The 12188-nt window shown below is 36.7% G+C and overlaps 1 protein-coding gene across 1 annotated transcript in view; it reads right to left on the bottom strand.

Moving 5' to 3' along the window:
- The window catches only part of LOC126474804 (sodium-dependent neutral amino acid transporter B(0)AT3), a 534088-nt gene that overhangs the window by 62561 nt on the left and 459339 nt on the right, over positions 1 to 12188 (bottom strand). Inside the window, exon 12 of the mRNA XM_050102276.1 lies at positions 8506 to 8665. Within this exon, the coding sequence (XP_049958233.1) occupies positions 8506 to 8665 (160 nt within the window). The remainder of the gene's footprint in view (positions 1 to 8505; positions 8666 to 12188) is intronic.

The following is a 12188-nucleotide window of genomic DNA, read 5'->3' as shown; positions in this document are numbered from 1 at the left end:
CAAGTTGATTCTGTTGATGGTTTGTGGTACTTCATTCTGTTAAAAGTTGACTATTTCCATTGAAAAACTGTGTAATTCTCATAATGTAAGTCTCAGGTGGTCAAGCACTTGGAATGTTTCATAAAAACCAGTGATAACCAGACTGAGCATGGAATTAAAGTGGTCAGAAACGATAATGGACTAGAATTCATTAACCAAGAGGTACATAAAAATGCAGAATCACAGGATAGTATATAGAAATCAGTAGTCTACAGTCCCCAACAGAATTGCACAGCTCAACAGTACGGCTGAGCACTAGAATAGAACTTTGGTGAAGAATTCAAGGGCTAAGCTTCATGAAGGTGGGCTGTCAATATGGTTATGGGCTGAAACCATAAACATGACAGCAGGTGCAATCAATGTTGATGGAAAATTACCTCAAAGTTATGGACTGGATTGGACTGCTATATAGACAGACTCAGGAAACTTGGAAAAATGAACAGCCTATTCAAGAAAAAAGCCTCAACCAGACTGAGAAAATTAAATTAAATCACCTGATGAAGGACCAGAGTCTGGAATCAGCTGAACTAAACAGAATGTCAATGAAGATTGACCTGAATTCATGAATCAAATAGGAAGAAGAGTATCACACACTTAGAAGCTGGCCATGCAAGAGGACATGCATGCACATAGAAGCAGTCCATGCAACAAGGCATGCATGCATTTAATGAAACCTGGATCATGAGTGAGCCATCAGAAAACCTAAAAATACTTGCCAATAGGTGGATATTCACAGTCAAGAGAAAAACAGATGGAAATGTAGATAATTTTAAAGCTCAAATTGAAGACATAGGATTTTGATGGAGACATGGCATGGACAATATTGAAACCTGTAGTCTAATTGTAAGATTTCACTCCCATAAAAAACTGGAGCATCCAAAGCCATGGAGACAAGGCAGTTCTACGTTAAAATTGCATTTTTATACAGTGCAATCGATACAAAGATACAGTGCAGGAAAAAATTAGTAGTCTCTTTCAGAGGTTCCCAATTTACTCAAGATTTATTGTTGCAACAGTTCATTGGAGTACATGAAATGATTTCATTTACAGCTTAACAGCACAGGCAGTTCTGAGGTATCAAGTATCAACCCATGCTGAAACATATTAGTACACGGTGTAGCCTCCATGGTTGGCATTGCAGGTGCTTACTCTACTCTGGCATCCAGCCAGTTGTACAAATGGCAAATACTGTCCTGGGATACAGTATGCCATGCCTGCTTGATCTGTTCACATAGTTCTGGAGGAGTTGTTGGCTGACGAGTCACACAACTCACTTGTCATTCCATCATCTGCCACACGTGCCTGGTTGGAGACTAGTCTGGAGATTGTGCTGACCGGGGAAATTGCTGCCTGTCATGCAGACAACAATCAGTTTCACAGATACTGTGCAGGTGAGAATATCCTGTAGGAGCAACACATCTCTTTCCTGTTGCAAGTATGGCAAAAGAATGGTTCTAACAACATTCTGCATGTACCAAGTGCTGGTTAGTGTCCTGCAGAAACAGCGAAGGTGAAGTAGCTTATCGCACCCTGGACCAAAAGGCCTGGGGTGGTGTCAGTGTGTCTTGGATGAAAGCGTTCTATGAGACAGTGCTCACCAGGTCTACATCGAATGTTCATGTGACCACCAACATCAGCACTGTTAAACAACTGATACAAATGTTAAATTGTGCAGAATTCCTCTGAAAAGATGATCCCACCACTCTGAAGGTCATAATTTCACCCCTTTGAAACTCAGTGAGCTGAATGTAGGATGCACAAGTGCATCTCTGTGGCATGGGTGCCTGTTTGCTTCATTAGCTTGCACCACACAGTCTTCTGGCTATGAGCATTCCCTTTTACAGGGGAGACACATATGGCACTCTGGTAGCTATACCATTATGATATCTGTGGGTGGATGATGTTGAAACCATTATTAGCATGTCTACTATCTCCCAGGTGATGTACACTGTCATCGGATCAAAATCAATATCATATTTCCAGGTGCACTAATTTTTTGCTGGCTCATCGACTCAAATGAATGTCAAGAGTATGGAATGAAAGATTCACCAGTGTGCTAAACAAATTTGACCTAATGGTAACGGATGCAGATTCCTGCATTTTTTTAAATGGCATGGGTGGATTCTTGACTATACTAGCAATTTACCATCCTAGCTAAGATGGTCTGGTTGAATCAGAGCCTAGAAAAGTTATCAGTCTGTTGCTCAATGATTTGGAGCAGGAATCTGATGTAACTATGAGCAGTGCCAAGTCATTATCTCCACACCATCGCAATATTGGAAACTTGCTTTATCAATAGCAGCCAGACCTGATATCACTTTTGCAGTGCACAATGCTAGTCAGCAACTTGGAAAATCAGAAAAGACACACTGAAAAGTTGTGAAGAGAATTTTGAAGTACCTAAAGGAAACAATCTCTTATGGCCACTATTATCCAAGAAATAGAGATATCCATTTCTTTGTTTTTAGTGACTCAGGTCATGCAGAATATCTTCTTACTAGAAACCAACCAACAGTTTTGTTGTTAAACTTGGTGGAGCCACCATAGCTTAGAACTGTCACAGGCAGAAGGTGGTTGTCTTGTCAACAACAGAAGCAGAATATCTAGTTTCCTGTCAAAGTGAGATAGAAATCATGTGGAACCAGCCAATTTTGTAGAATATTATGAGGCTAAAGGAAATAACTACCAACGTGCATAAGGATTGTTGAAGTGCCATACAGATGATCAAGACTCCTGAGCATCACAAACCAACAAAATACATAGATGTGACATGTCAAAGTGTATGAAAAAAAAATCATCTGTGTACGTACCAGCTCTGCAGATCAGTAAGTAGACAGTCTCACTAAGTCACTCACTAGAAGCAACTTTTATAAATTAAGACAGTTACTTTCTGTTGTTGACATTGAAGATCTTAGAGATAAAAGGCAATGAAAGTGTTAAGTATTTATTAATTTAAGTAGGAGTCTTCTGATAATCAATAAAAGATATTTTGTTTTATTTGTTTCTGATATTCATAAACAGTTTTATACTTTCACATTTGTATTTGGCACACTTTCTAGTTACTTATACTGTACTGCTATTTAGGACTTTCATCACAATGAACTCAGTGGTACTCCTTAAAATGTGTGGTTGCATTATCTACATCTACATCAATATTTATACTCTGCAAATCACATTTAAGTGCCTGGCAGAAGGTTCATTGTGCCACCTTCACTATTCTCTATTATTCCAATCTCGTATAGTGTGCAGAAAGAACAAACACCTATATCTTTCCAATCGAGCTCTGATTTCTCTTATTTTATCATGATGATCATTTCTCCCTATGTAGGTTGGCACCAACAAAATATTTTCACATTCAGAGGAGAAAGTTGGTGATTGGAATTTTGTGAGAAGATTCCTCCACAGTATAAAATGCCTTTGTTTTAATGATGCCCATCCAAAATTCTGTATCATTTCAGTGACACTCACTGCCCTAATTCATGATAATACAAAATGTTCTGCCCTTCTTTGAACTTTTTTGATGTACTCCATCAGTCCTATTTGGTATGGATCCCACACCATGCAGCAGTATTCTAAAAGAGGATGGACAAGTTAGTGTAGGCAGTCTGCTTAGTAGATCTGTTACATTTCCTAAGTGCCCTGACAATAAAATGCAGTCTTTGGTTAGCCTTCCTATGTGTTCCTTTCTAATTGTAATTCATAGATATTTAGCTGAAATTACTGCCTTTAGATTTGACTGATTTATTGTGTAACAGAAGTTTAATGGATTCCTTTTAGCACTCATGTGGATGACCTCACACTTTTCATTACTTAGGGTCAATAGCCAATTTTCGCACCATACATATATATTTTCTAAGTCTTTTTGCAATTTGTTTTGATCTTCTGATGACTTTACTAATTGATAAATGACAGCTTCATCTACAAACAACATAAGACGGCTGCTCAGCTAGTCTCCCAAATTGTTTATATAGACAAGGAACAGCAAAGGGCCTATAACACTACCTTGGGAAATGCCAGAAATCACTTCTATTTTACTCAATGACTTTCTGTCAATTACTATGAGCTGTGACCTCTCTGACAAGAAATCACAGATCCAGTCATATAACTGAGATGATATTCCATCAGTGCGCAATTTCACTACAAGCTGCTTGTGTGTTACAGTGTCAAAAGCCTTCCAGAAATCCAGAAATTTGCAGCCAATTTGAAATCCTATGCCGACAGCAGTCAACATTCTGTGCAAGTAAAGAGCAAGTTGTGTTTCATAAGAATGATGTTTTCTAAACCCGTGTTGACTGTGTGTCACTAGACTGTTTTCTTCAAGGTAATTCATACTGTTCAAATGCAATATATGTTCCAAAATCCTACTGCGTATCATTGTTAATGATATGTGCCTGTAATTTATTGGATTACTCCTACTACCTTTCTTGAATATTGGTAGTACCTGTGCAACTTCCCAGTCTTTGAGTACAGATCTTTCGTAGAGCAAACAGTTGTATACGATTGTTAAGTATGGAGCTACTGCATCAGCATGCTCTGAAAGGAACCTAATTGGTATACAGTCTGGACCTGAAGACTTACTTTTATTAAGTGATTTAAGTTACTTCACTACTACAAGGATATCTACTTCTACATTACTCATGTTGGCAGCTGTTCTTGATTCAAATTCTGGAATATTTACTTCATCTTCTTTTGTGAAGGCATTTTGGAAGGTTATGTTTAGTAACTGTGCTGTAGCAGCCCTGTCTTTGATAGTATCTCCATTGCCATCATGCAGAGAAGGCACTGATTGTGTCTTGCCACTAGCATACTTCACTTATGACCAGAATCTCTTTGAATTTTCTGCCAGGTTCCAACACAAAGTTTTGTTGTGGAAACTATTATAAGCATCTCACATTGTAGTCTGTACTAAATTATGAGCTTCTGTAACAGAAGGCCAATCTTGGAAATCTTTAATCTGTTTAAATTTGGCATTTTTTATTCGTTGTTTCTGCAACAGTGTTCTGACCTGTTTAATGTACCAAGGAGGATCAGCTCCATAATTTGTTAATTTATTTGGTATAAATCTCTTAATTGCTGCTGATAGTATTTCTTTGAATTCAAGCCACATCTGGTCTGCACTTACATTGTTAATTTGGAAGGAGTGGGGATTGTCTCTCAGGAAGGCGTCAAATGAATTTTTATTTGCTTTTTTGAACAGGTATATTTTTTGTTTATTTTTGGAAGATTTGGTGGTTACAATATTCAATCTCACTACAAAACCCAGTGTTTACTAATCCCTGTATCCGTTTTGATGCTTGTTATTAAATCAGGATTATTCGTTGCTAGGAGGTCAAGTTTGTTTTCACAACTGTTTATTATTTGCATGGGCTCATGAAAACTGCTCAAAATAATTTTTGGAGAATGCATTCAGCACAATTTCAGATGTGTTTTATGCATATGTCCAGATTTAAAGATGTATTTTCCCCAACATATTGAGGGTAAGTTATAGTCACCACCAACTATAATTGTGAGTTGGGTATATGTTTGCTATTAAACTCAACTTTTCTTTGAACCTTTCAGCTATTGTATCATCTGAACTTGGTCAGTAAAAGGATTCAATTATTATTTTATCTGGTTGCCAGCAAAGACCTCTGCCCATACTAGCTCACAGGAAGTATCTACTTCAATTTCGTGACAAGATGAACTACTAACAGCAACAAACACACCGCCGACAACTGTGTTTAGCCTATCCTTTTGGAATACCATTAGGTTTCTTGCAAAAATGTATCACATTTTTGTGCTTGTTTCATGAATAAAACATTGTCATTATTATACAGTGAGACTCAGTACTGCATTACTTTGGCTCCTTTATCACTAAGAATATTTGTAATAATTTAAAAGAATTTCTGCTTGCTCCATCTGTCTATATACCTTCAGAGATATGTTTGGGTCTAAAGCCAGATTAAATTCTGCAAAAATGAAGATATACAATGCCCTTATTTCCCCCATTCTCCTCTATGATTCAAAAAGCTGGACATTGACTAAAAGGGGTATGCAAAAGCTTCTCACATTCAAAAGAAAGCCGATGAAGAGAATCTGGGACCTGATACGAGATGGAGATATACAGAAAGAATGAAAAAATAATGAAATTTATAAGATGATGAAGGTGCCCAACATTTTACAATAACAAAATAGCAGAGGCCTCCAATGGGCAGGTCCTGCAATTCATATGTCAGAGACCTGGCTTTCTAAGCAAGCTTTCATTGCACACATTACAACAAAAAGACACCTGGTTAGACCAAGAAACAGATGAGAAAGCAACATAAAGAAAGATGCCAAAGTTCTGAATTTAGTCTACTGGGAGGAAACAGCAACAGACAGAATGCAGTGGAGTCTGATTGTTGATGCAGCATATGGTCTACATAGCTGGTGACTGTTGAACAATTAAGTAATTTACGTACTTGAATGTTAAAACTCTACATACTGATACACAGCAAAGCAGTGGTGGCTGGTGTGTAAGAGCACAAGAGCACATAAACACCCTAACTTTGACACCTTGCAGATTTATTGATTATTTTTCTTTGAATACTGTTAAACATAATGCAGATGTGGTAATCTGAAATACATGGCACTAAATCTACTGTGCAGTGCAACATTGCTGCACTAGACTCAGTGAAATTTGGCATCAGGGTTGTGAGCAAACCTTCACTTGTGCATGTTTTAAGAAGCTTCTGCGCGTGCACAATTTTTTGTGACATAATTTCCTTATGGGTCAAATACATACAGATTTGACAAAAAATGTGCACAGTTCACGATGTGCACTGCTAACCCTTACCACTCGACTACAAGTTTATGTCGATGCCACCTGGTAGTAGCACACTGCAGCAGACTTTTATCCACATTAACTTGGCATAAATCCCACTAGGCAGCCACTACACAAATATGCCAGTTCATTCAATATATAGTAAAATTAGATCAGTTATCGGTATATGTTATAGTTATACTGATAGAAAAACTTATTTTGTGGGATTCTGAATGAGATACAGTGCATGAAGTTTTGGATTTTATCACACAGTAATCCATTTGAGGCACTGGGAACCATAAACAGCATCATCATTGATTGTGAGACTGTAGAATTTGTTCATGCTTCTGATAGCTGTTGATCTTATGGTGGGGCAGGTTTATCTGTACTGTAGGCTCACATTCTATGTAAGCCTGAACATTCATGAAAGGCAGTTACTGGTTTCTCTGATTTCCACTTAAATATGGGGGGTCGTAGACAGTGTGCTTTTTATCCTTAAGGCTCTCAGTGCCTCATTTGTATTCTAGTCAGGTGATCTTGTTGGTAGATAGTACTACTTGACTTTAATAATGTGCAGTATCAACATGAACTCTGTTGAACCTCTATTAAGCGCAAACAGAAAAGAAATTTACTGAGAAAAATCATCCGCAAAGAAAGTAGGGCCTCCCAGACAAGATCCGCTGTCTGAGAAAGTAACGAAATCAAATAAGCATGACTACAAGCAAACATTTAACAAAGAAGTGTATAACAAGTTGAAGTTGATGTGTGGATATAACATAAGAATGTTTGATTTTCAGCATGGAAGTTACCAGTAATTCATTAACTAATACATGAATTAGGGATCCTGTACATTTGGCCAAAAAATAAAAAAAACATGAAAAGTCCCACTTACATAAAAATGCAAAATGGAAAGTAGCAAAAGCTCAAATATTATTTCATTCTTGCCATAAACTGTACTTAAATATGTGCAAAACAACAAAATTCCACAAAAACAATTCTTCCTCTTTTCAGACAAGTTTTGCATATTATTATTATTATTATTATTATTATTATTATTATCATTGAAAGCAGCTTAAGTTGTATAAATATGTTGATAATCATAACTGTTATACAGCAGATGCTATTAATTTTGCATCCTGATATTTAACTGTATTTAAAACTTTGTAAACACCCAGAATGTATACCTATGAACTGGCACTGCAGCAGAGTCTGTTAGAAGGCTGTCAGTTTATATTTGGGGAACTTATGACTGTATTATGAGTGTGTCAGATGAATTAACCATGAAATAAACTTTCACAATAATCTATGAAGTGTGATTTTTGTTTTATTAAAACCTGTGGATCACCATTAATCAGAATTCGTTTTATTTTTTATTATTTTAATTAAGATGGTGAAGAATGTGTGCTTGTATCACTGCTACCATTGTATCACTGCAATGTATATCTACTAGTACCTGTGTGGTGCAAGTAATACATCATAAGCATAGTGATTAAAATACACCTGGCAGAACAGTTTTAGGATGGCTGTTTTGAACAGTGAAGTGCTACAGTGGATATAGGAGTGTTACATTATACAATACACTATTAAATGCTCTTTTCTTAATAGTTTTCATGTATATCTCAATACTGTAAATAACTGCAATTGCTTTAGTTACCTTAGTTCTTACTTGAAGATAGTACTCTTACCTTTTTAGTCCATATACATAAGAAACACCCACACATTCAAAGAAGGCAATAATGAGCAAGGGAAAGTTTCCACTGAAGTTATCAAACAAGATGAATACATAACTGCCAGCACCATGGGCAAAAGCCATAGATATGCCACAACATATAAGACACAGGCCCCCTGAAAAATAAAACAGATTTTGTTAACACAGATGTTGTTGACACAATTTTTATGTCATGCTAACTACAAATTACTACAAACAACATATTATGTACCATAACAACTAGACTTGCATGTGAGACCCTGTGAAATCTGTCTTTGAACAAAAGAAAGAGTTATGTGTGATTTCAGTCTTTGGACAGCTCAGGAACTTTATGTAAAGTATTCCTCTTACTGAACAGCAAACTAATGTACAATCACCTTTTCTTCAGAAACAAACACACAGTTCTTAAAATATGAATTCAAAATCAAAAGTCATAATTGACAACTGCTTATTGCCTTATACATTTACTGGCCTCTGACTTGCAAGATATTATGATACTTTGTACTCAACAATCAATGATAATGCTGTTTTTCTGTTAAGATGTAGAAAAAAAGGACATACAATACATCCTATTTTCAGATATTTATTAAACAAATGCACACAGCCAATAGAAAAATAAAATTAATTTAAATCAATTCATTTGAGCTTTTAACAATGGGAAGTCTAGGATGGAATAACAACAATATTGTAAGGATAGTTTTCTACTTGTGCCACAGAGGAGATTCTGATTGACAGATGGGCACAATAAGAAAGAATGCTAAAAACATTCAGTTTTGACTACATTCTTCAACAATAGTAGTGTCTGAGATGAACAGCAGTCTAGCTGAGTAGACAGTGCAAGTATGGAACAGGCACAGGAAGGTGACGGAGAGATGGAGGGATTCAGGGTACTCTTGAGGGAAGGTGTAAGTGCTGCTTTGTGGAGTGTGCATTAAAGTGGTGAGTACAGCATAGGGCTGCTGGGTACAGCAGAGGGATGCTGTACAGTGGTGATGGGCAGGGGGGGGGGGCATTGGGGGAGGGGGGAGGGAGGGGGACAGAAGTAGAAAAAGAGAAAGGAGTGTATAGGTGCATTTATGGGGTAGAAGACATTTGCTCCCACCTCAGTACTACACATGCCTTGTATCTCATTACTACCAGTCCAGGGCTACACATGTCCTCCATCCCATCAATATACATACATAGTTCCTTCCCCTTCTTTGCATCTCCCCCCTCCCCCCTCCAACAGCACACCGTCCACTCGATGTCCCTGCATGCTCCCACAGGCAGCACTAGCAACTTTCCCCAACCCTACCCTCCTTCTCCCTTCCCCACACCTCTTCCAGACCCACACTGCCTACTCCAGCTAGACTGTCACACACCTCAGACACAGCTGCAGTTGGGACTTACTGCTGTGAAATAATAGGGGACATCTGTGTGAGAGATGTACTTGTACAGATGTGTGTGTTTTCTACTTCTGAAGAATGTTGTAGCCCAAAAGCTGAGTAATTCTAGCATTCTTTTTCATTGTGCCTGTCTGCAACTCAATACCTCCTCTTTGTAGTGAGTAGTAATCTATCCTTTCTATACTGTTGTTCTATTTTTAGGAATATTTTGTGCTTACATTATAGTTTTCTTTTGTTTTATTTGTGGGCCACGATAACTAAATATAAAACATGTTTAACAACAAGTAGTAATGGTGATTACAAGATATGTTTGACAATTCACAATGGTGAATATACTGTGCTCATTTCTTACAAATGTTACCATCACTGATTAATGATGAATTGGTGGAAAAATGTAAAACTTGAATACAGCAAACTTCTTAAATACCGGTAGTGAAGAAACATTGACATTTCATTTTATTAATAACAAACGCTGGCTATGTAGCATCAGTTTCCATTGTCTGTTTGATTTATCTGGTATAACATGTACTTACTGATCTATTAACCACAAAAATAGAGAATATTAACAAAAAAATTTACACATCAATTAATTGAGATAAAACACACACAGTCTCCATTAACGACCATTAACAATATCAAAACTCCTACCATGCAATTCCAGATGAGTAATGATGATTTAGAAATACCATAAATGAACACTATGTGGTGAAGATACCTGACACTTAAAAGTTTTATATTTTCTCAGCACTGACATGCATATGAAACATTTCCTGCACTTTGCATATTCAGGTTATTTGCAGTGGTGAGGTGTGGTTTTGTGGATAAAGTCTGTTAAGTTAAATAAAGTAATTAGCACAAATAATACTGTGCAAGTGTTTTCACAGTCAGCAGTAATTTTTTTTAGTGTGTAAGAATTTTGTAATGTAATGTCACTAAACATAAAACTTTCTATACAACATATGTGCAAATTTGTGCAATTCATAACACTACACTTGAGTGGATGGTGACTTTTTAAAAGCTGCAGTGCATTGTTAATTAAATACATATAACAATGAGTTTAGTCCTTTCTCTAAAAGCAGACTGTAGTGCTGTAACTTGATATGGAAATCTAAAAGATGCTAACAGATTTGTTCAGAAAAAAGAATTAACTAAACACCTATCTATTTATTGCACACACATGTATTAAACAGTCAGAAATTATCAGTAAATGCTTCTCTATGTTCTTGACCTGCCACACTTGGTTTGTGCCCTAATGAGTCTCTCCCAACCTAATGCCTACCTCACTTTCTTGTGATGAAGCCTTTTTTCATGGTTGAGGCTCTCGTGATCAAGTGACTCTCTGGATAAGGAGTACCCCACTACTTGCCAATGGCCTGTTGACAAGAGGGCAGAGGAGTGAGAAGAAATAAAGAGTGCTATCTTTTTTATTGGTTGGAAAGCAGCCCATAGAACCAAACAAATTGATTACCTGTAGCTGGGTGGTCATGTGGAAAAAGCAAATTCCAGCATCACATTTCCAAAGGATAAATGTAGCATATGCCACTTACTTTCATGATTGTCCTTTATCAAAAATTCAAGAGATAGGTTAATCCCATATTTCCATTTACTAAGCTAATAAAATAAAGAAAAAAAATGTTGGCGGACAATACACAGATGTACTTGAACATTAGAATAAAAATGTTTAAGCTGTTGTGAGATAAGGCTTTGGATCACACACCACAAACTTTGATCATTTATAATTTAACTGTGAATGAAAATACACATCTGTTATTCTTTGAATGAAATTAAAAGAATGTTAGTGGACAAACATGAGTAATTACATAATAAAGCAGCTTGTACAAACAACAATTTTAGGAATGTGTTAAGAGATACCTTTTGTATCACATCTTCCCTTAAATCTGGAATAAAGGGATAATTAGAAAAGAAAATTAAAGATATTTAGAAGTGAAGGAAGATGTTATTGAGGGCCAATAATAATTGAAAGTGTCTATAGAGCTAAGACAACATATGCAGGCCTGCACACTATTGCAGTTTAAACTATTAGAAAAGTAGCCATGAGTAAATACAGACCATCATTCCAGGCTGTGAGAAAAAATGCAGAAAGCTGAAAACTAACTGAGAGGACAAATTTTATTTGAGTTAACTTGTATAAATAGCTGTCCACCATGGTTAAATATAAAACATAAGAGACAGTACTACTGCAGTTCCCTGTGGCAGATTACAAATCAATTTTGGACTGAGAATACAACTGGAGCCCCTAGCATCATCTAATTTT

The sequence above is a fragment of the Schistocerca serialis genome, chromosome 4, assembly GCF_023864345.2.
Source record: "Schistocerca serialis cubense isolate TAMUIC-IGC-003099 chromosome 4, iqSchSeri2.2, whole genome shotgun sequence".
NCBI lineage: Eukaryota > Metazoa > Arthropoda > Insecta > Orthoptera > Acrididae > Schistocerca > Schistocerca serialis.
The sequence above is the reverse complement of the archived record's forward strand: the minus strand, read 5'-3'. Positions and strand labels throughout refer to the sequence as shown.